Source organism: Eriocheir sinensis, chromosome 50, assembly GCF_024679095.1.
Source record: "Eriocheir sinensis breed Jianghai 21 chromosome 50, ASM2467909v1, whole genome shotgun sequence".
In the NCBI taxonomy this organism is placed as follows: domain Eukaryota; kingdom Metazoa; phylum Arthropoda; class Malacostraca; order Decapoda; family Varunidae; genus Eriocheir; species Eriocheir sinensis.
The window spans coordinates 1925508-1949664 of record NC_066558.1 but is presented as its reverse complement, the minus strand read 5'-3'; the positions used below and the strand labels follow the sequence as shown (position 1 = coordinate 1949664).

At 44.0% G+C, this 24157-nt stretch overlaps 2 protein-coding genes and 1 long non-coding RNA gene across 40 annotated transcripts in view; 2 read left to right on the top strand and 1 right to left on the bottom strand.

Moving 5' to 3' along the window:
- LOC126982192 (metallo-beta-lactamase domain-containing protein 1-like) overlaps positions 1-8232 on the top strand; it is a 16536-nt gene extending 8304 nt beyond the window's left edge. For 8 of the 33 annotated variants that reach the window (XM_050834041.1, XM_050834039.1, XM_050834049.1 and 5 more), the window contains 4 exons: positions 941-4094; positions 4336-5342; positions 5423-5712; positions 6198-8232. In XM_050834041.1, the coding sequence (XP_050689998.1) occupies positions 941-1146 (206 nt within the window). In that variant the 3' untranslated portion in view covers positions 1147-4094; positions 4336-5342; positions 5423-5712; positions 6198-8232. The remainder of the gene's footprint in view (positions 1-940; positions 4095-4335; positions 5343-5422; positions 5713-6197) is intronic. The other 25 variants (XM_050834048.1, XM_050834050.1, XM_050834043.1 and 22 more) reach the window with 25 other exon arrangements.
- On the bottom strand, positions 5513-24157 carry LOC126982190 (uncharacterized). 3 transcript variants are annotated; one of them, XR_007734846.1, is made up of 12 exons: positions 23821-24010; positions 19901-22206; positions 19376-19553; positions 17570-17730; positions 16776-16936; positions 16241-16411; positions 15268-15486; positions 14127-14231; positions 9330-12468; positions 8308-9245; positions 6074-8227; positions 5513-5575 (listed from the first exon to the last, which is right to left on the bottom strand). XR_007734846.1 is itself a non-coding variant. In XM_050834037.1 (9 exons), the coding sequence occupies exons 2-8, from the start codon at positions 22191-22193 to the stop codon at positions 14142-14144; spliced, it is 3273 nt and encodes a 1090-aa protein (XP_050689994.1). In that variant the 5' UTR covers positions 22194-22206; positions 24029-24157; the 3' UTR covers positions 11956-12468; positions 14127-14141. The 3 variants fall into 3 exon arrangements, 1 of the variants encoding a protein (XP_050689994.1); XR_007734847.1 differs by having other exon boundaries at positions 6210-8227; XM_050834037.1 differs by lacking the exons at positions 5513-5575; positions 6074-8227; positions 8308-9245; positions 23821-24010 and adding an exon at positions 24029-24157 and having other exon boundaries at positions 11956-12468.
- LOC126982196 (uncharacterized) lies at positions 17751-19130 on the top strand. Of its 4 annotated transcripts, XR_007734849.1 has the most exons (4): positions 17751-18205; positions 18327-18631; positions 18693-18753; positions 18815-19130. It is a non-coding gene; the product is annotated as an uncharacterized LOC126982196 (long non-coding RNA). The 4 variants fall into 4 exon arrangements; XR_007734851.1 differs by lacking the exon at positions 18693-18753; XR_007734852.1 differs by lacking the exons at positions 18693-18753; positions 18815-19130 and adding an exon at positions 18754-18784.

The following is a 24157-nucleotide window of genomic DNA, read 5'->3' as shown; positions in this document are numbered from 1 at the left end:
TACTTTGCTGGGTATTCTGTGGGTCCTTTGCTGGGTATTCTGTGGGTACTTTGCTGGGTATTCTGTGGGTCCTTTGGTGGGTATTCTGTGGGTCCTTTGCTGGGTATTTATAGAAGCTTCTGCCTCGAACATTAACTATTTTCAAAGGCCTAAAAAGGAGGTTAGTCGTGTTCTCATGAGTGTGTTTTTATGTTCATGGTACAAAAGCTTCATCAAACTACCACCAGGGTCATAAAACTAGCCTTCGGAAGTGCTCAGAACTCCTACGAAAGCCTTGTCGAATATGTGTTCTTGGGTGACGAAATGTTTAAGAATACACCCCTGACAGTACTGAAAACTACCAACAAGATAACCTCACTAACCAAGTAACTAACAAACTTGACTGACTTAACTACCTACCATACGAAAGCCTTGTCAAATATGTGTTCTTGGGTGACGAAATGTTTAAGAATACACCCCTGACAGTACTGAAAACTACCAACAAGATAACCTCATTAACCAAGTAACTAACAAACTTGACTGACTTAACTACCTACCGTACGAAAGCCTTGTCAAATATGTGTTCTTGGGTGACGAAATGTTTAAGAATACACCCCTGACAGTACTGAAAACTACCAACAAGATAACCTCACTAACCAAGTAACTAACAAACTTGACTGACTTAACTACCTACCATACGAAAGCCTTGTCAAATATGTGTTCTTGGGTGACGAAATGTTTAAGAATACGCCCAAAAGTACTAAAAACTACCAACAAGATAACCTCACTAACCAAGTAACTAACAAACTTGACTGACTTAACTACCTACCATACGAAAGCCTTGTCAAATGGGTGTTCTTGACCTCCGAAATGCCCAAGAATATGACCCATTGACCTTCGACCTTTCATTTCTCCATCTATATATATGACCCGCCTAATAAGCTCTCAACTCCCTCCACAGGCGACCTCTTCGAACGGGAGGAGGACATCGCCGACCCTTCCCTCTGGCGACACACAGCAGGGAGCGAAAACCCCGAGACCCAGGAGAAACACCGGAACAAAGTACTTCTCCTGGCGGACTACATCGTTCCTGGCCATGGCCCGATGTTCAAGGTGACGGAGGCCATGAAGGAGGCGGCCAAGGGGGACGGCTCAGGCCAGAAGTAGTGTGTGTAGATTCAGTTCCTGTTGTTATTCAGTAGGGGTGGTTGTCAGTGGGGGTTTTAAGGCAATAGGTATTAGTGCAGCTCTTTACCTGGCAGCTTAACCCAGTAGCAGCGACGGGCCAAATTTGTGGCTTTACCGTGTACCAGCGATGGGCCAAATTTGTGGCTTACCGTGTACCAGCGACGGGCCAAATTTGTGGCTTTACCGTGTACCAGTGACGGGCCAAATTTGTGGCTTTACCGTGTACCAGCGACGGGCCATATTTGTGGCTTTACCGTGTACCAGCGACGGGCCAAATTTGTGCCACGATATAAACCCCCCAAAATAGATGTTGCATAAACTGACCGCAAATGCTTTGATATATATTATGAAATGGTTTGTGTAAGTGTTTTTTTTCTTCTCATTTTTCTCGCTTAGAGGGGCCTTTAAGAAACGTGATCCCCGCTGCTACCGGGTTAAAAGTCTCCCGTCGGAACACTATTTGGACGAGGGCTTGCATGAGGAGAAAAAAGGAAAATTGAATGGTTATGGAATTAAACCTTGTTGGAATTAAGGTTGATACATACTTAAAATTTCATTAGAATTGAGATTGATAGTTATTCTCTTAAAATGGATGAAAATTAAGTGGATATCAGAATCAACTTTGTCAGAATTGATTGATAAATATTCTCCTAAAACAGAAAATTTATTGGATATTGAATTAAAATTAAATTATTGAAATTAAAATGAAATTATTGAGTCAAATTGCTAATGACTGATAAATACTCATTAAAAAGTAAGTGGATATTGCATTAAACTTTTTTCAGAATTAGAATCTATTAATATTTTCTGTTTTGTCGAAGGTACATTTTAATTTTATGGCCAGATTTTCTTTTTTTCTATATTTCTCTATTTTTTTTCCAATTTCTTACCAAGTACATTTATTTACAAAGCTTATATTAGTTCCTTACCCATTAGTGCGTAAAAAATAGGGAGTTCTGTTAAAGGTATATTTTTATTTTACGTCCAAATTTTCCTTTTTTCCATATTTTTCTATTTTTTCCAATTTCTTACCAAGTACATTTATTTACAAAGCTTATATTAGTTCCTTACCCATTAGTGCGTAAAAAAAATAGGCAGTTCTGTTAAAGGTATATTTTTATTTTACGTCCAAATTTTCCTTTTTTTCCATATTTTTCTATTTTTTCTGATTTTTCTATCAAGTACATTTATTTACAAAGTAGTTTACGTTACTTACCCTTCAGTGCGTAAAAAAATAGGTTGTTTAGATAGAGGCTTATTTTTATTTTCTTGGCAAATTTTCCTTTTTTCCATATGTTTTTTTTTTTCCATATTTTCTATCAGTACATTTATTTACAAAGTAGTTTACGTTACTTACCCTTCAGTGCGTAAAAAAATAGGTTGTTTTGACAGATTTATTTTTATTTCATGGGTAACTTTTCCTTTTTTTCCCACATTTTTCTATTTTTTTTCCATATTTTCCATCAAGTACGTTTATTTACAAAGTAGTTTACGTTACTTACCCTTCAGTGCGTAAAAAAATAGGTTGTTTTGACAGATTTATTTTTATTTTCTTGCCAACTTTTCCTTTTTTCCATATTTTCTATTTTTTCCACATTTTCAATCAGCTGTTTTCATTTACCTCCCTTTCTCATCTTCCTCCTCCATTCTTTCTCTCCGCCACCTGATCTTCCCTCCGTACCTCTCCCGGACACTTCAACGGAGGTAGCAGATCTCCACATTTCCTCCACCCTACCCGTTCCTTCCACAGGCCTCCACTCCCAATCTTACCCTTCCTCTACCATCCACTATGCTTCCTATCCACTCCACACGTGTTCCTGAATCTTTCCGCTTGCCACTACTCCCATATATACCCATCTATTTACAGAGCTTATATTAGTTTTTTTTATACGGCTAAAAAAAACCGCTCAAGGGCAACAAAAAAGGAGTAACAAAAATTAAATAATAAAAAAAGGCCGCTAATTGCCGTTACCCATTAGTGCATAAAAAACAATAGGCAATCATCATCATCATCAGGCTCAGAGGGAAACTCACACCTTTTCAAAACCTTTTATTTAATTTGCTATTTTGATACAAAATATATTTCGGTGATAAAGTTATACAATGCACCTGTAGCCATCACTCCGCAACACACACACGCACGCACGCAACACAACGCCAGAGAACCAGACCAGACGAGGGCGAGAGACGCGCAACACAAGACCGACACACACACACACACACATGCACACACACGTAACGCTCCCCGCAACGCAAACCAAACGCCCGCTGCCACTGTGTCGACGCAACTCAAAAGCGGTGGACCGAACCCTCGTACAGCGGACCCTCGATTTGACGCACGACAGATACCCGAGAATGTCAGGCTAAATGGAGGTGTTGTGTTGTGTTATTTCAGTGGGATTTAGCGATTTTGAGACCGTGAATGAGGAAGAAAGGAGAAGGGAGGAAGGGAGGAAGGAAAGAAGGAAGGGAAGGTAAATGTGTGTGTGTGTGTGTGTGTGTGTGTGTGTGTGTGTGTGTGTGAAGTTCAATAGACTAAATGAAGGTGTAATTTCAATAGCATTTATCAATTATGAACTAGCGGAACTTTTTTTAATGTGTGTGTGTGTGTGTGTGTGTGTAAGGAGTCAATTCCCAAGGGTGCGTTTAATATGGAAGGTCAGTAAAACATAAATAAATAAATAAAATAAAAGGTCGCTCAACGGAGGGTCTGCTCTATTAGGGTTCGGTACTAATTGAAGGTGTCCTGGAAGACATCATCACGCTAATCTGACATATCTTCTTTCATGTATAATTTCTTTGTTATTTTCCTTTGCCGTAACACAAATGGAAATCGTGGAATTCTGCCTTTTAATTTTTCTCATGTAGTATTTCTTGTTTGTTTTCCTACCAAAACAAACAGTGGAGTAAATTAGTGAATCATTGAGGTATTTTGATTTCATTTCTCCCATAACAAACACTGGAATTAGGCTTTTTATTATGGCATTCTGTCTAACGCTCCTTCATGTAATTACTGTTTGTTTCAAACAGTGAAAATTAAGAATCAATGAGGCGGATGATTTCATTTCCCCATAAACAAACGCTGGAATTAGGGTCTTTTATTATCATGTAATTACTGTTTGTTTTCCTACCATAACAAACAGTGGGGTAAATAAGTGAATCAATGAGGTGTATTGATTTCATTTCTTCCATAACAAACACTGGAATTAGGCCTTTTTATTATGGTATATTGTCGAACGCTCTTATGTAATTACCGTTTGTTTTCCTACCATAACAAACAATGGGGTAAATTAGTGAATCATTGAGGTATTTTGATTTCATTTTTCCCATAACAAACACTGGAATTAGGCTTTTTATTATGGTATATTGTCGAACGCTCTTTCATGTAATTACTGTTTGTTTTCCTACCATAACAAACAGTGGGGTAAATTAGTGAATCAATGAGGTGTATTGATTTCATTTCTCCCATAACAAACACTGGAATTAGGCTTTTTATTATGGTATATTGTCGAACGCTCTTTCATGTAATTACTTTGTTTATTTTCCGATCATAACTGTTGAGTAAATTAGTGAATCATTGAGGTATATTGACATTTCGAACTTTTCATTTCTCCCAAAACAAACACTGGAATTAGGTCTTTTTAGTATGGTATGTTGTCTAATGCTCCTTCATGTAATTACTATGTTTGTTTACTTACGATAACAAACGCTGGAATATAAGTAAACCATCGTGCAATTTTGATTAAGGTTCTTTCATGTAATTTCTTTGTATCTTCCTATCATAACAAACCAATATATTCAGTCTTTCATTACAGTATTTCAACTTGTCTTTCATAGTATTTCCAGTTTTTTTTTTCCATAACAAATATTAGGATAGAGTTATCATTGTGCAATTTTTACATCAGTTCTTTCAAGTATAATTTCTATGTTTTTTTTCACTATGGGTTCTTTCATGTAATTTCTAGTGTTTTTTATCATAACAAACATATAAGTCTTTCATGATCTTGGTATTTCAACTTATTTTCTTTACTATAACAAGAACATGGGATTTCAACGTAGGGTCCTTCATGTAATTTCTAGTGTTTTTTTATCATAACAAACATATAAGTCTTTTATGATCTTGGTATTTCAACTTATTTTCTTTACTATAACAAGCACATGGGATTTCAACGAGGGTCGTACATTAAGTCTTTCATGATCTTGGTATTTCAACTTATTTTCTTTACTATAACAAGCACATGGGATTTCAATGTAGGGTCCTTCATGTAATTTCTAGTGTTTTTTTACCTTAACAAACACGTACATTAAGTCTTTCATTATCTTGGTATTTCAACTTATTTTCTTTACTATAACAAGAACATGGGATTTCAATGTAGGGTCCTTCATGTAATTTCTAGTGTTTTTTTACCTTAACAAACACGTACATTAAGTCTTTCATTATCTTGGTATTTCAACTTATTTTCTTTTCCATGTGTAATTTCTGTTTTTCTTTACTATAACAAGCACATGGTATTTCAATGTAGGGTCCTTCATGTAATTTCTAGTGTTTTTTGCATTAAATCTTTCATTATCTTAATTTCTGTTTTTTTATAACAAGCACATTATTTCAATAGGTCCTTCCTTCAACTTTCTTTCTAGTTTTTACCATAACAAACACGTACATTTAAGTCTTTCTAACAAGCAAGCACATTTTCATTCAATATGGGGTCCTTCATGTTTTTTCTTTTTTTTTTACCACAAAACCATTACATTAATCTTTCATTATCTTGGTATTTCAACTTATTTTCTTTATCTTGGTATTTCAACTTATTTTCTTTTCCATGTGTAATTTCTGTTTTTCTTTACCATAACAAGAACATGGTATTTCAATGTAGGGTCCTTCATGTAATTTCTAGTGTTTTTTTACCATAACAAAACATCTTGGTACTTCATTTCAATTTATTTTCTCTTTCATGTATTTCTTTATTTTCTTTTTTTTACCATAACAAGAACATGGTATTTCAATGTAGGGTCCTTCATGTAATTTCTAGTGTTTTTTTTACATAAGAAACACTTGGAGCAAACTCTTTCATAATGGTATTTCAACTTATTTTCTTCTTTCATTTATAATTTCTTAGTATTTTTTTCTACCTTAACAAACACTCAGAATAACGCCGATCATTATGGTATACGTTTTTCCATGTAATATCTTTCTTTCTATTACTATAAACAAACACTGGAATTAAAAGTCTTTCATCATGGTACGGTATTTCGACTTATGTTCCTTCATGTATAATTTGTTTTTTTACCATAAGACAAAAATAATAATAAAGTCTTTCACGTGGTATCCCGACTTGTTCCTTCACATTATCCTCTTTAACTTAACTATTAATAAAGACACTTCAAAATAATGATGCCAAGGATTAAGGTATTATAAGACATTTCGCTGCCCAAGAACACTCATTTGACAAGGCTTTCGTAGGAGCTGTGGGCATTTCTCAGAGTAGTTTTATGACCCTGGAGGTAGTGTGACCCTTCTTCTGCACTGTGTCCCTAAGAAACACCTATTTAACAAGGCTTTCATAGGAGTTGTGGGCATTTCCAGGAGTAGTTTTATGACCCTGGAGGTAGTGTGACCCTTCTTCTGCACTGTGTCCCTAAGAAACACCTATTTGACAAGGCTTTCGAAGGAGTTGTGGGCATTTCCCGGAGTAGTTTTATGACCCTGGAGGTAGTGTGACCCTTCTTCTGCACTGTGTCCCTAAGAAACACCTATTTGACAAGGCTTTCGTAGGAGTTGTGGGCATTTCCAGGGGTAGTTTTATGACCCTGGAGGTAGTGTGACCCTTCCTCTGTACCATGAACCTATAGAAACACCTATTTGACAAGGCTTTCGTAGGAGTTGTGGGCATTTCCAGGAGTAGTTTTATGACCCTGGAGGTAGTGTGACCCTTCCTCTGTACCATGAACCTAAAGAAACACCTATTTAACAAGGCTTTCGTAGGAGTTGTGGGAATTTCCAGGAGTAGTTTTATGACCCTGGTGGTAGTGTGACCCTTCCTCTGTACCGTGAACCTAAGAAACACCTATTTGACAAGGCTTTCGTAGGAGTTGTGGGCATTTCCAGGAGTAGTTTTATGACCCTGGTAGTAGTGTGACCCTTCCTCTGTACCGTGAACCTAAAGAAACACTCATTACAGCCCGACTGACCTACTCTTTAGCCTTTAGAAATAAGTGATGCGAGAAGCGATAGTCTTATGATATGTCCTTAAGTCTCTCAACATTAAACAGAGTAGATTTTTTACCATAACTATTAATAAAGTCAATTGAAAATAATGATGCCAAATATTGTTTCTCTCAACATTAGACAGACTTAGAGCATTGATAAAGTTTTACGTTCACAAATCAATCATGAATTTATACCACTAAGACTTAAAAGTAAATAAAAGGTTTGAATCCTCCACTTAACACATTCGGAATCCCTTTCAGTGGTGGAGGAAACTCTATCCGACACATCATTAGAAGAATTAAGATTAAAAACATAAATAAAAATGTTCAGATTCTCCACGTTATGCATTTCAGTGGAGGACATTAACAGGATCCAACACCTTATGAGAAATTGCTACGATTATAAAAAGAAATTATAAAGGGTTCAGATCCTCCATGTTAAAATATTTGGAATCTCTTTTAATAGTGCAGGACAAGTTAACAGGATCCAACACCTTATGAGAGTTTACCATCATTATAAAAAAGTAAATTAAAGGTTCCAATTCTAAGTTAACAGGATCCAACACCTTATAAGAATTTACCATCATTATAAAAAAGTAAATTAAAGGTTCCAATTCTAAGTTGACAGGATCCAACACCTTATGAGAGGAATTTACCATCATTATAAAAAGTAAATTAAAGGTTCCAATTCTAAGTTAACAGGATCCAACACCTTATGAGAATTTACCATCATTATAAAAAGTAAATTAAAGGTTCCAATTCTAAGTTAACAGGATCCAACACCTTATAAGAATTTACCATCATTATAAAAAGTAAATTAAGGTTCCAATTCTAAGTTAACAGGATCCAACACCTTATGGGAAGAATTTGCCATTATCATAAAACATAAATTAAAGGTTCCAATTTCAATTCTAAGTTAACAGGATCCAACACCTTATGGGAAGAATTTGCCATTATCATAAAACATAATTAAAAAGGTTCAGATTCGGAACCACTGAAGAATTTGTCATATATAAAAATTAACATTAAGTCTTGCGATCGTACACAAATTAGCAAAAATACACACCGTCACACATAGAAAAATATAACACCTCCGTGATGAAGACGACGCCACGCCCAGCAGGGAACAACCAAGGGGGAGGGGCATTTGTACTATTTATCCTTGTCGAGTTGCCGAAGGGGTCAACTCAGATTAAGGTCAGGTTGCTCCAGCGTCCCAGAGTGCAAGGAGAGGTCTGTCGGCTGCATACGGCGATGACGACCTTAGCTTCTACCGAGGGGAGGTGCCGGCGAAACGGACCTCGGTTGCACGATGGAACGCCGGATGTTGGTGAATAGGTGGAATGTATGAAGGTTCTCGCTACACACTGTACAGCGCGGGTATCCATAGTTCCCTGGGCGACAGAAGCACTAACAGCTATATCTCTCTCTAGTCTCTAACCCCACGAAGCTTGAAGGAACAGCACGGTACAGGACTTTCACAACACACACACACACTCGCCAGCGCACTCACTCTCATTATCAAACGTTCCAGGCTCTCGTGACAGCACTTTTACTAGGCTCTCTCTCTCTCTCTCTCACACACACACACACACACACACACACACACACACACACACACTCTCATTATCAAACATCCCAGGGTCTCGTTACAGCACATTTACAAGCCTCAAACACACACACACACACACTAACGCACCTTCACTCATTAACAAACATCCCAGGCTCGTAACAGCACTTTTACTAGCCTCAAACACACACACACACACACTAACGCACCTTCACTCATTAACAAACACCCCAGGGTCTCGTTACAGCACATTTACTAGCCTCAAACACACACACACACACACACACACACACTAACGCACCTTCACTCATTAACAAACATTCCAGGCTCGTTACAGCACTTTTACTAGCCTCAAACACACACACACACACACACACTAACGCACCTTCACTCATTAACAAACATCCACAGCTTTTGTTACCGATGTTTCTCGAGGCCTAAGAAAGGAAATGCATCCGGTTCCCACGAGTGCTTTTCCTGTTCACACGCGGAAGTCTTGCCAAACTACCACCAGGCTCAGGAAACCACCCATGGAAACCTCGACAACCTCCAGGAGAACCTTTTGTAATGCACGAACCTAAGCCTTCCGAGAGTGGTAATACTGACCTCTCACACACACACACACACACACACACACATTAGGATGACCCGCACACTCACTCATGATGGTGTGTTTGTATGATATAGTGAAGGAATAGTCAGAGTTTGAGTGGGTTATGCTTCCTACCAAACACTGTAATTGCGACAAAACCTCCTCCGTGCTTACGACCAGAGGGAAAGGATACAAAGAGATGAGAGGAGAGGTCATTGCACTAAAGGAAGGGAGGGATAGGAAGGGATGCAGAGAGAGGTTGTTGAAGTAAAAGGAGGAAATGGATAGGAAGGGATGGAAGGAAAGGTCATTGTAGAGGCTATCAAAACCTTTAACAACTGAATTTTCTATACCAAGAGGAATGGAAAGGCCCCCAAGAACAGTGACAGAAGGGACAGAAAGGGATGTGAAGAGGGAAAGACAGGAAGGGAAGCAAAGAGGAGCTGTTACAAAGACTATCAAGGCCTTTAACAACGGAATTTACTGGACCAAGAGGAACGGACTGACCCCCAAGAACAGTGACAGAAAGGGATGTGAAGAGGGAAAGACAGGAAGAGAAGCAAAGAGGAGAGGAATGATGGTTGAAAACACTGAAGAGCAAGCAACATCCCCATACGATCGTGATGTAAACAAGTCGCCCAGGAAGCCAAGCCGTCCAAATGAAAATGATGACGCTAGTACCCGGGAATGACGAGGCAACAGCGAGATTCTTGAAGTAGTAGCGCAGAAGTTTCCGAGACGTCGAACTTGAAGTATATGAAGTTAGGATGTGATGGAGGAATACTGGCTTTGATGGTGTTAATGAAAATGATTATATGAACCACTCTCTCTCTCTCGCTCTCTCTTGCTCTGTCGGTCTCTGTCTCACACACACACAAACACACACACATATTAAAATCTCTCTTGCACACAAACACACACATATTAAAATCTCTCCCTCTCTCTCTCTCTCTCTCTCTGTGTGTCTCCATCTCTCTCTCTCTCACACACACACACACACACACACACACACACACGGGCATATTAAAACATCTACGATATATTTCTCAGCCCCAGGGAGGAAGATTATAAGGGTTACGCTTCTGAGACTTATACGAAATCATGTTAAATTACAGGGAGGTTTGGCAAGGTCGCTACCAACAGGCACTAGTCTTTACAAGCACTTATGGCGAAGGTGTGGCTCTCCCTTGTATGCACGGCGGGTCAGGTCAGCTCAGGTCAGGTCGGGTCAGGTCGGGTCGGGTGCTGGTAATTGCTCTCCATGACACCTTTGTGAATTGCTGGGACCATAACTTGACCTAATGATTTTTTGGGGTGCCTCTCTCTCTCTCTCTCTCTCTCGCTCGCTCACTGGTGGTTCACATAACGGGATAACAAGGTAAGTTTCCAGCACACACACACGCACGCACACACACACAAACGCACCCTGAAACCACCTCTTCTTTGTCATCCACTTGCGTGTTCTTCATCCACTTAAAGCTAGTCCGTTTAAATGCTAGCGTGTACTTCCATGGCTAGCATAACTCGACACACACACACACACACACACACAAACGCATTTTCAAGTCACCTTATCTCCATCTTCCACCACAAGTGTTTTCTTCAGTCAAGTATAGCTAGTCCGTTTAAATGCTAGCGAGTACTTCCATGGCTAGCAACTTCCTATTGACACTTTGCACTCTGAAATTGATAGAAGTATTGCACTGTGAAGGTGGTCGTTGCTGGGCTGGTCTCTCTCTCTCTCTCTCTCTCTCTCTCTCTCTCTCTCTCTCCCATAGGCTATCACTGGGTTGTTTCACTAGGTCCAAACATCCCTTATGGTACGTAGAGCCAAGTACATACACGTAAACATATCAGGCGCCCAATACGTCCATTTCCCAAGGCCACAGGGAAGCTTAACCAGGCTTTCAAGGGGCGACTTTCCCGTTCCAAGACGCAGAGGTCATGTACATCTGTCACTGGGGTCACGGAACAGAGGTGTGCTCGTGTGAGGCTGTTCGCTCGTACCCAAGTTGCCTTATACCAGATGCTTGATGCACACTCCCAGAGGCTTGTTTGGTGTATGACTGTCACTGGGGGCGCGGAACAGTCCTTGAAAATCCTTGCAACTTCAACGAGAGAGGTATGCTGGTGTGAGGCTCTTCGCTCGTACCCAAGTTGCCTTATACCAGACGCTTGATTCACACTCCCAGAGGCTTGTTTGGTGTATGACTGTCACTGGGGGCGCGGAACAGTCCTTGAAAACCCCTGCAACTTCAACGAGAGAGGCTTTTCAGACGGAAGTGAGGTGGCGGTGTGATTGGGTATGCTGGTGTGAGGCTGTGCGTTCGTACCCAAGTTGCCTCATACCAGACGCGTGATGCACACTCCCAGAGGCTTGTTTGGGGTGTAGATTAGGTGTTTGTTTGTTATGTATGCATGGTGAGGTGTGTGGTCTCTCTCTCTCTCTCTCTCTCTCTCTCTCTCTCTCTCTCTCTCTCAAAAGGAAGGGAGAGGCATTTTGTTTCCTCTCTCGGTCTTTCTTTTTCTTCCCTTTTTGAACACACACTGTCTTTCATCGTCTCTCTCTCTCTCTCTCTCTCTCTCTCTCTCTCATTTTCTTCCTTTTCAAACACACTCACTTCCATTATCTCTCTCTCTGGTTCTCTCTTTCATTCTTCTCTCTCTCTCTCTCTCTCTCTCTCTCTCTCTCTCTCTCTCTCTCTCTCTCTCTCTGTGGTTCCCTGTCTCTAAAACCAGGGTGAGGTATCTTCCCCTTCACCATTCTCCCATCACCTTCTCTCCCTCTCTCTCTCTCACTTCCCGAGGTGGCGTGACGCACTTCTATCCACCGCACCGGGACGAACGCTCACCGACAAGCCTATGCCGCTGTGTCTGGTGAGGGTGTCAGGGCTTGAGGTCGGCCCAAAGAGGTTCGAGTAACACAGTCCACCTGAAAAAGAGTTCCGTCACAGTGCTATGGGGCGGCAGGTATCTTGGGGCTTGCAACTATAGTAAATATGATAGTGTGTGTGTGTGTGTGTGTGTAATGTAAGGTAAGGTTAATATGATAAAATAGTGAATGCGTGAGTGTGTGTGTGTGTGTGTGTGTGTAATGTAAGGTTAGGTTAGGTCATTCAAGTAACAGTTAATCTACAATGAGTTCCCATCACCATGCTATGCCCTACTAACTTGCCATGGCCTCAGAAGCTTCCTCAGGGCTTTCCTCCATAACAAATACATTGAGTGCGTGAATGAGTGTGTAAACTGTAAGGGCAAGGGTGCCATTGTTGTGGAGACCTACATTACTCAAATCCATGAATGTTAAGGGATGACTGTGATAGATTTTTCCTTCGTCCAAATTTCCTTCCTATCCCTTGTCTCAAAAACTAGGAATTTAATAGATTTTTCCTACGTACAATATCCTAACTATCCCTTGTCTCAAAAACTAGGAATTTAATAGATTTTTCCAATGTACAATATCCTTACTATCCCTTGTCTCAAAAACTAGGAATTTAATAGATTTTTCCTACATCCAATATCCTTACTATCCCTCGTCTCAAAAACTAGGAATTTAATAGATTTTTCCTACATCCAATATCCTTACTATCCCTTGTCTCAAAAACTAGGAATTTAACAGATTTTTCCTACATACAATATCCTTACTATCCTTGGTCTCAAAAACTAGGAATTTAATAGATTTTTCCTACGTACAATATCCTTACTATCCCTTGTCTCAAAAACTAGGAATTTAATAGATTTTTCCTATGTACAATATCCTTACTATCCCTTGTCTCAAAAACTAGGAATTTAATAGATTTTTCCAATGTACAATATCCTTACTATCCCTTGTCTCAAAAACTAGGAATTTAATAGATTTTTCCTACATCCAATATCCTTACTATCCCTCGTCTCAAAAACTAGGAATTTAATAGATTTTTCCTACGTCCAATATCCTTACTATCCCTTGTCTCAAAAACTAGGAATTTAATAGATTTTTCCTACGTACAATATCCTTACTATCCTTTGTCTCAAAAACTAGGAATTTAATAGATTTTTCCTATGTACAATATCCTTACTATCCTTGGTCTCAAAAACTAGGAATTTAATAGATTTTTCCTACGTACAATATCCTTACTATCCCTTGTCTCAAAAACTAGGAATTTAACAGATTTTTCCTACATACAATATCCTTACTATCCCTCATCTCAAAAACTAGGAATTTAATAGGTTTTTCCTACGTCCAATATCCTTACTATCCCTCATCTCAAAAACTAGGAATTTAATAGATTTTTCCTATGTACAATATCCTTACTATCCCTTGTCTCAAAAACTAGGAATTTAATAGATTTTTCCTATGTACAATATCCTTACTATCCCTTGTCTCAAAAACTAGGAATTTAATAGATTTTTCCTACGTACAATATCCTTACTATCCTTGGTCTCAAAAACTAGGAATTTAATAGATTTTTCCTACGTACAATATCCTTACTATCCCTCGTCTCAAAAACTAGAAATACCGTCCGTTTTCTGTTTGTTAACCGTTTTTAAGTGTTTACGTATATGAATGTATGACTACACGTGGCGATATATATGTTACATGTCGCTTACCTCACCGGGCGGGACTCAATTGGTGAAGACCCCATGCCACACATACACGCTGCCCTCCTCGCCGCGCACCTCCAGAGTGTTGCGGCCGGAGTTAGCCAGCTGGTACTGTGGGGGAAGGGAGGAAGGGAACGGTATTAGGAACGACGAAACAGCGAAATAGCATAAACGTAGACTGAGTGAGTGCGTAGCGGGAGTCTTTATTGTTTTTTTTCTCTGCGCTCTTTTTTGTTGCCGTCTCCTTTGATGTAAAAAATAATAATAGAGAAAAAGAAAAGACGGGTCGTAGAAAGCGAAGGTATATCAAGAATGACGATTGTAGGAGTGAAATTGCCATCTCCTTCGCTGTAATCAATACGGTCGGAAAGTTTTGTTTAGTCGGCGCAACATCTGTGGTCATATGCCGGAGAGAGACAGAAGGGGAAGGAATTATAGGAGAAGGGAACAGTTGGAAAGTTTGGTTTAGTCGGCGCAACATCTGTGGTCATATGCCGGAGAGAGAGACAAGGGGAAGGAATTATAGGAGAAGGGAACAGTTGGAAAGTTTGGTTTAGTCGGTGCAACATCTGTGGTCATATGCCGGAGAGAGAGACAAGGGGAAGGAATTATAGGAGAAGGGAACAGTTGGAAAGTTTGGTTTAGTCGGTGCAACATCTGTGGTCATATGCCGGAGAGAGACAGAAGGGGAAGGAATTATAGGAGAAGGGAACAGTTGGAAAGTTTGGTTTAGTCGACGCAACATCTGTGGTCATGTGCCGGAGAGACAGAAGGGGAAGGAATTATAGGAGAAGGGAACAGACCCCAGGAGACGGGACACAACCCCCGATTAATACCTGGTACCCATTCACTGCTGGGTGGACAGGGGCGTAGGGTATCGGAAAAGCCGCCCAAATTTTTCCACTCCGCCCAGGAATCGAACCCGGGCTCTCTCGGTTGTGAGCCAAGTGTGTTAACCACTGCACCACGAAGCCCCCACTGTAATAAATAAATAAATAAAAAAAAAGATAGGTCGTAAAAAGCAAAGGGTAAATAAAGAATGACGATCAGAGTGAAATATTGTAAGGGTAACTATTGTAAGGTGCGGGAGACCTGTACTAACACTCATCTCCCACACGCACACACTCGCACCCTATCCCGCACTCACCTCCCCCACCTCCTCCTCGGTGACTAGCGTAGCGTGACTGCCATGGGGCGACGAGGCGACCTGGTCCGGCGTTATCATGCGAGGGATGATGTTGAGGTTGATGGGCTGGTGTGTGCTCTCGTCCATGATGATCACCTCGGGGCTCAGCGTTGTGCCGCCGGGGGAGACGGGGCCGGTGGTGAGCGTGGCGATGTTGCCGGAGACTGGGACTGCGACGTGCTATGGGGTAAGGAAAGGGGGAGAGGGTTAAATAGGGATGATAAGGAGGTTGGTTCGATATCTTGGTAAAAAAATTAGCTTGCAAAGAGAAGAAAAACAAAAATGAAATAGAAATAACAAACAAATGAAAATTAAATAACAAAAACAAACAACACTATTAACCCCTTCACTAAGGCCGGGCCAAAACAGCGCCCCATGCCGTATCCGAGATCGCCGCGCGCACCAAATCTCAAATGTCACTATTGAATATAACAAGTTTCCAGCCATAAACTCAACACAATCATCATGTATTATATATGAAAACAAGCAGAATTAAATGGTGCACATAAAGAAACAAGTTAACTGATAATTTTGAGATGTAAGCATAAATATAGATGAAATAACTTGTGTATTGCCTAAAGCGAGCCAGGACACAGTTTACGCGTCCTTGTGTTGAAGGGGTTAACTAACATGTATTAAGACAAATTACTCAACGGAAAAAAAAGAACTAATATAAACAGACATGAATTAAGACAAATTAACCAAAAAAAATAAAGATAAATAAAAATAAAAATAAAGACATGAATTAAAACAAATTAACCAACCAACCAGCCAACCAAACAAACAACCACTAATATAAATAGACTTGAATTAAGACAGAAATCAAACCAACTAATCTTCACTACCACCAAACCCACCAACCCAACCCAAATCTCCCTTCACCACCAACCCCCCTTAACAACCAAACCGAACCTCCTCCCTCCCCCCCCCATACCTGTGACTGGCGGTGGGCTGGCGGGGGGTGCACGGTGGCGGCTACGTGCTGTGCGTTGAGCCCGGAGACCATGATCCTGATGGGCTGCTCTCCGCTGCCGGGAACGGATACCTCGTCGGAGAGAATAAGTTGTTGTTGTTGGGCGGCCTGTGCGATGGTGCCAGGAACAAGCTGTGGGGGGAGAGAGAGAGAGAGAGAGAGAGAGGTCACACACACACACACACACACACACACACACACACACACATTTTTTTTTCATGTTTTCCTTTTTTTTTTCCTTCCTATGCTTATATTTTTTTTTTATTTATCCACATTTTCCCATTTTTTTTCATGTTTTTCCTTTTTTTTGTCTTATTTATTCACATTTTCCCTATTTTTTTCATGTTTTCCTTCTTACTTTCCCTTCCTTCCTTTGCCGTTAAATAAAAGGAAGGATCGTGACTGCACACCATCCCTAAACTAACCAACATATCGCACATGGCAACCCCTAGTGCATCATCCCTCCGAGTACGTCATCAATCATCATCATCATTACCTGGGCCGTGACGGTGGGCGAGGGGGACTGGGGTGTGGGGGCAGGCGTGGCGCTGGAGCCCGACCCAGTGCCGTCCCTCATGTGTGTCTGTCTGTGGCGTTTCATGTCCGAGCGTACGCGGAACGGCTTGCCGCAGTCTGGGCAGGGATGTGGTCGCTCCCCTGGTGATGCGACAAAGGGGTTAGGGCTGTAGAAGGGTGTTAAGGCTTAGATATGGTTTTGTACATTGATTTTCTTTGTTTGTTTTTCTTTTCTTGTATTCTTTTACCTTCCTTCTTTCCTTCCTCTCTCTCTTTTTTCCTTCATTCCCTCCTTCCACTCTCTCTTTTTCGTTCTTTCCCTCCTTCCTCTCTCTCATTTTCCCTTCCTTCCTCTCTCTCTTTTTCCCTTCCCTCCTTCCTCTCTCTCTTTTTCCTTCCTTCCTTCCTTCCTCTCTCTCTTTTTCCTTCCTTCCTTCCTTCCTCTCTCTCTTTTTCCTTCCTTCCTTCCTTCCTCTCTCTCTTTTTCCTTCCTTCCTTCCTTCCTCTCTCTCTTTTTCCCTTCCTTCCTTCCTCTCTCTCTTTTTCCTTCCTTCCTTCCTTCCTTCCTAACACTTCCTCCTCCTCCTCCTTTAATCTTCTTCCCCTCCCATCCCTCCTCCTCCTCCTTCATCCTTTCTCATCCCTCCCTACCCTACCCTTTCCTTCCTTACCCTTCCTCCCCCTCCTCCTCCTTAAACTCTTCTTCCCCACCCATCCCTCCTCTTCCTCCTCCTTACCCTTTCCCCTCCTCCTCCTCCTCCTCCTCCTCCGTACCTGTATGTATCCTCTTGTGGTTCTGTAGGTACGAGGCTGCCCTGAACGCCTTGCCGCAGTATTCACACTTGTAGTTCTTCTCCCCGGTGTGGATGCGGCGATGGACCACCAGGCAGTACTTGCGCTTGAAGTCCTTACCGCAAAACTCACACTGGTACTGCCTGGGGGGGGGGGGGCAACGATTAGTATCATTCTTATTTACATGGGTGAGGCGAGCACTGAACTTTGAGGTAGAGGGCAGAAGACCGACAGGAAGGCCAAGGAAGATGTGGAGAAAGGTGGAGGAGGGAGAGATACGAGGAGGCTGATCGTCACGGAAGAAATGGCTGTGGACCGGCAACAGTGGAGGCGGCTCATAAATGGACGTTAAGCAATGATGATGATGGTGGTTGATAGTGGTTGAATGGGGTGACCGGGTGAGGGATTTGAGTTGACGAGGATGGTTATGGAAAGGTGCGAATTGTTGTATATGTAAAGAACGATGGGTGATAGGAGTAGATACGATATTGGAAAGGTCTGAATTGTTGTATATGTAAAGAACGATGGGTGATAGGAGTAGATACGATATTGGAAAGGTCTGAATTGTTGTATATGTAAAGAACGATGGGTGATAGGAGTAGATACGATATTGGAAAGGTTTGAATTGTTGTATATGTAAAGAACGATGGGTGATAGGAGTAGATACGATATTGGAAAGGTCTGAATTGTTGTATATTAAAGAACGATGGGTGATAGGAGTAGATACGATATTGGAAAGGTCTGAATTGTTGTATATGTAAAGAACGATGGGTGATAGGAGTAGATACGATATTGGAAAGGTCTGAATTGTTGTATATGTAAAGAACGATGGGTGATAGGAGTAGATACGATATTGGAAAGGTCTGAATTGTTGTATATGTAAAGAACGATGGGTGATAGGAGTAGATACGATATTGGAAAGGTCTGAATTGTTGTATATGTAAAGAACGATGGGTGATAGGAGTAGATACGATATTGGAAAGGTCTGAATTGTTGTATATGTAAAGAACGATGGGTGATAGGAGTAGATACGATATTGGAAAGGTTTGAATTGTTGTATATGTAAAGAACGATGGGTGATAGGAGTAGATACGATATTGGAAAGGTCTGAATTGTTGTATATGTAAAGAACGATGGGTGATAGGAGTAGATACGATATTGGAAAGGTCTGAATTGTTGTATATGTAAAGAACGATGGAATATTGAAGTAGATAGGATATTGGAAAGGTCTGAATTGTTGTATATGTAAAGAACGATGGATGATAGATGTAGATAGGATATACTAGTGTTTCAACCATCAACTCTGGGAGAAATTGAAGACAGAGGAATCTATATCACAACAATATGGAATAGAAGAAAAAAGAAAACTGGACAAGACTTAAAGACACATTAATGCCAAAGACAAGAATTAGGACAAAGAAAAAAAGAATGACAGAAAAATGAAGAAAAATAAGAAAGAAAACAAAGACAAATAGAGATAAGGAAACAAAACAAACCAGAAAACAAAGAAGACACAGAATGAGAAAAAAAACAAACAAAACAAAACAAAACAAAGAAGACAAAGAATGAGAGAAAGACAAAGAAAAAAATACAAAGAGAGAGAGAGAGAGAGAGAGAGAGAGAGAGAGAGAGAGAGAGAGAGAGAGAGAGAGAGAGAGAGAGAGAGAGAGACAGACAAAGCAAGCAAGCAACCACAACCAGAGACAGTAAGGAGAAAAAAAAAAAAAAAAAAAAAAAAAAAAAAAAGAGAAATAAAGAAATCTACCAGTCAACCGGTCCAGCACCCACCTCTTCTCCGAGTGCACCGAGGTTGTGTGGTAGCGCAGGTCACCCCACTGCCGGAAGTACTTCTCACACATCTGGCACTTGTAAGGCTTCTCCCCGCTGTGCAGCCTGAGGTGGACCTTGAGGGCGCTGGCCGCGTAGAAGGACTTGCCGCACTGGTCGCATTGGTGTGGTCGCTCCCCTGGGGGTGGAAGAAGGGGGGGGTTAGGATGTGGTTGTGGGGTGGAGGGGATGTTGGTGGTGGATGATGAAATGTGGTAGTGTGTGAGTTTGTGTGTGTGTGTGTGTTTTAATGTTGTTGCGTATGTTTTGGATATTTTACAAACGTTCTGATAAGTTTGAATGTGTACATATTGGTTGTGTGTGTGTGTGTGTGTGTGTGTGTGTGTGATTGTAAAGACTGTGCTGCCAGAGAATAGTTCTGAGTACAAGTAAATAATGGATGAGCGTAACAAGAATGTGTTATTAAGTGTAAATCTACCAACAGTCTGCCCCCAGCCGCTGAGTGTCAAGGCCCCGAGCACCCACCTGTGTGTCCCCTGATGTGGTAGACGAGGGAGTTCTTGTGTGTGAAGACCCTGGTGCACATGCTGCAGGCGTAGCCGCCCTTGACGGACTTGCCCACCTTGACCTTCTTCTTGGGCGCACCCTTGGGCTGGGGCACCTCCTCCTTGTGCTCTGCCTTGCGGTGCGCCATCAGCTTGCTCTTGGACTTGAAGACGCGGTAGCAGTCCTCGCAGTTGAACTCTGGCGGGTTCTCCTCGTGCTCGGACTGCACGTGGGAGTCCAGGGCCACCTGTGAGTGGTAGCTCTTGGGGCACGCCACGCAGGAGTAGGGCTTGTCCGCCGCCCCCCCCGCCTCCTCCTCCTCCACGTGGGCCACCTTGAGGTGCACCTCCAGCATGCTCTCCTTGCGGAAGGTCTTGTTGCACAGCTCACACTGGAAGTGCTCCCTGGAGTGCACCAGCGCGTGCTCCTGCAGGGCCTCGGCGCTCAGGAACTCCCCGCAGCACACCTCGCACCGGTGCTTCTTGTTGGGCTCGTAGTGGCCCTTCAGGTGCTCAAAGAACTTGAACTGCGTCTCCACGGTGCGCGCGCATATCTCGCAGCGGAAGGGCTTGGGCCGGGCGGGGGCCGGGGCGTGGGTGAGGCGGTGGGCGGCCAGCTGGGGCTGTGTCAGGAACTGCTGGCCACACTGGCCACACTTGTGGCCCTTGACGCTGTGGCGCCGCGTGGCCTTCAGCTTGCGGGGGATGCGCTTCTTGTGCGGCAGAGACTTCTTGCCGTCGCTGGAGCACAGGCCGCCGCCGCCCTCCAGGTCCTCCTCGCCGGAGTCCCCGTCCTCCTCCATGGGGTCCTCCTCCTCCTCCGGCTCAGGCACCTCCTCCTCCTCCACCTCAAACTCCGCCGAGTTGAGCCCCTCCACCTTCACCGGCAGCACCAGGGTGTGGGGCGGGGGGGCGGGGCCCTCCGCCTCCTCCTTCATGTTCTGGCTCACGTACTCCAAGTACTCCGGCCGCCGCCTGATGGGCCGCCCGCTGCGGGACACCAGCGGCATGTGCTGCGTGCTGGCCTGCCCCGCCGCGGACACTGCCGCCGCCGCTGCTGTCTCCTCCCCGGGGCCCATGGCGGCCTCGGCCACCTTGCTGACCACACCCTGCTGGAATGTCTTGTGTTGCTGCAGCTCCTGCTTCAGCTGCAGCAGCGGCGGCAGCGGTGACGACTGCATCAGCTGGAGGGGCGGGGGGTGGCGCCCGCCAGGGAACTGAAAGGACTTCTGATGATGATGTTGCTGCTGCTGCTGCTCCTGTTGCTGCTGCTCCTGTTGCTGTTGCTCTTGTTGTTGTTGTTGTTCTTGTTGCTGCTGCTGCTGCTGCTGAAGTCTGTGTGAGTGTTGTAGCTGCTGCTGCTGCTGTTGTTGTTGTTGTTGCTGGTGGTGCTGCTGCTGGTGGTGCTGGTGGTGGTGGTGCAGGTGGTGTGGGTGCTGTGAGGCGGTGGTGGTGGTGGTGGTGGTGGTGGAGGCGATGGGCCTCTTCTCCATCTTGGGCACCTTGCGGTAGTCCTGCAGGCCCGGGGGCAGGGTGTCACCCTCCAGCTGGACCAGGCTGGCCGGACCAAGAATGTGGTCAGGCTCCTGCTTCTGATGCTGCTGATTCTGGGCTGCCTGCTCCTCCTCCTCCTGCTGCTGCTGCTGTTGTTGTTGCTGTTGTTGCTGTTGTTGTTGTTGTTGTTGTTGTTGCTGCTGCTGCTGGAGGAAGAGGTCAGTGTAGGCCCGCTCCAGCAGCTGTGCCTTGGGTGTCTGGTGTTCATGGCGGGCATGGTGGCCTGGGGGCGGCGGGGCAGCCTGGGGCGGGGCGCTGCTGGCGGGGGTGATCACGTCAAAGTACAGCTCCAGCGGCCCCGAGGTGGCGGCGCCCTTGATGGCCGCCTCGTTCATCTCCACAAAGGACACGTTGTCCACCGACACCAGCGTGTCCGCAAACTTGGCCGGCGCCTCCGCCAGGGGCATCTGTGTCACGTACTCCAGGCTGCTGTAGGAGTCCTGCCCCGCCCCCCCCGCGCTGCTGAAGGTCACCGCGGGGCTCACTGTGGCCAGCGTCCGCGACCCTGGGGCCATGACCCCCTCCAGCAGGGTCTGGGGGCTGGCGGAGGAGGCGGGGGTGTAGTGCTGCGGCCCCGCCCCCAAGGGAGCCAGTGCCCCGCCCGGCCCGCCCAGGCCCAGCTGGTCCAGGGGCGCCCCGTCCATCTTGGGCAGCGCCACCATGTTCATCTCCAGGGGTCCGCTGCCGCCCAGGATGCTGCCATCCTCACTCTCCGACATCACTCAACCACTCCTGCAAGGGACGGCAACAACATTATACACAAACACTCTGAGGAGAGAGACAATGTGCACGCCACACCAACCCTTCACACCACTGCAACACACCCACCACCACCACCATGCACACCCACCACCACCACACACCCACCACCCACGGGCACCCAGCACCAGGCTCAGGCCTGGCTCTGGCTCTGGACAGTAATGAACATGGCTCCCATCAGGTGCATAGCACACACTGGATGGCTAACAAGTGTCTCACACAACTTGTACTTGGACCACTCACGTAATTCTCCATGAAATTTGGATGAAAATGTATCAATTTAGTTTAAGTATCATCACACTACAGCTTCCCTGGCCCGGGATGACTATTACCATGAGCTAACTCTTTAAGATCACATTGGCACCAACCGTGATTCTTGGGAATGAGCTCTCTCACAGTTGGGTCACACCTCAAGATGTAGTGCATCGTGCCGCCAGCTCCAGGCTTGCTAAAAATCAGCTCAATCTTATTCTCAACACCCTCAATAGTGTAAGAACTCACTGTGGTCATAGATGGTCTCCTTTATTTTTCCTTACCTAGACATCTTGCCTAGACGGGTTCCACGAGAAGGGAACCCCACAAGTGCCAACACGCCAGCAGCAGCATATTTGCGTAATTACTCTTACCACTAAAACTATTAAGCCGCTGCTGGAATGTGTGTTGACTGCACTAAGTAAAGACTAGTTATCAAATATAATGACTTATATGTATATAAGTGAAATAGTATTTATATTTATATTGCTGTAAGTAAAATAAAGTAATTTAGAGTTGATATGTTCTGTTACGAATGTGCTGCTGTATGTGAATGATTGTATGTGAAGCATGATGCAATGTTAGCTCATGCTTCACATACAATCATTCACATACAGCACATTCGTAACAGTTCTTTGACCAGAGTGTTTAGGAGCTATAGTTAAAAATGAGATCATATGAAATTATATACGAGAATACATTGGTGTTAGTGTTGGGGTTAAAATGCGTATAGTCTTTGACCAAGGTACTCTGATAGTTTTCCCTTAAATACAGTTAAGGATGTTGACAGGATAACTATGTCTGGCAGGCTACTCCACAAGGCAATCACTGTGGCCTCCTCGTCAAGCACACCGCCCATCATGGTCTTTGGCTTCACCTTCCCGGCACTCTTGCTAATAATTTGCTCAACAGCCTCGTTTGTGAGCAGCTCAGCCCTTGTGTTCCCATTACCAAAGTTCATGACAGTGTTACCTCCATGTGTGAATCTTGAACCAGTTATTTGAATACCACTCAACCTCCCTTCTTGCTAAGTCACCTGTGAAACGAGTCCCCGAACACCTGGCAGGACACGTAAACAAACACGGGTCAACAGGTCAACAGAGGTAAACAAACACAGGTCAACAGGTCAACAGAGGTAAACAAACACAGGTCAACAGGTCAACAGAGGTAAACAAACACAGGTCAACAGGTCAACAGAGGTAAACAAAGGCTCGGGTCAGGCTGGCAGGGCACCCTTCCCCCCTCCCTCCCCCCTGCTGCCTTGCCTCCCCCCGTGGACCCCCAGGACGACCCCCCGTGGCCCCTCACCCCCCCCCCGTGTCCCTCCTGCCTAACCCTGGGGGGCGGGTCTGCTGGGTGGCCGTCTCGCCCATTTCCTCCCTGACAGTGCCGCGCCAGGCCCTCCCCGCCCTCCGCCGCCCACTGCTCCTGCCAGGGGTGCCGCGGGGGCGTGTGGGGGCGTGTGTGGGTCTTCAGGGCGCGCGGGTCCGTGTTCGTGGTGCCGCGGGGGCGCGTTGCCATGATGCGGCGCCATAACACTCACCAAGGGGGCACACGCTCTCGGGCCCGCGGAGATGTGACAACAATGGCGAGGCTCTGCTCCACTGTTGCCATATTACCGTACTCACTGATGGGTTTTGACGCTTAACCACTGCAAAGACACACCATTAAC

What these genes read in the sequence shown, in the direction of transcription:
- LOC126982190 (XM_050834037.1), bottom strand. Translation starts at nt 22,193, where the DNA reads ATGTCGGAGAGTGAGGATGGCAGCATCCTGGGCGGCAGCGGACCCCTG. An exon ending in CGCCCACCGTCACGGCCCAG is followed by an intron (nt 16,412 to 16,775) that starts GTAATGATGATG and finishes CTCCCCCCACAG; the next exon opens with CTTGTTCCTGGCACCATCGC. An exon ending in CAGCCCACCGCCAGTCACAG is followed by an intron (nt 15,487 to 16,240) that starts GTATGGGGGGGG and finishes CTTACCCCATAG; the next exon opens with CACGTCGCAGTCCCAGTCTC.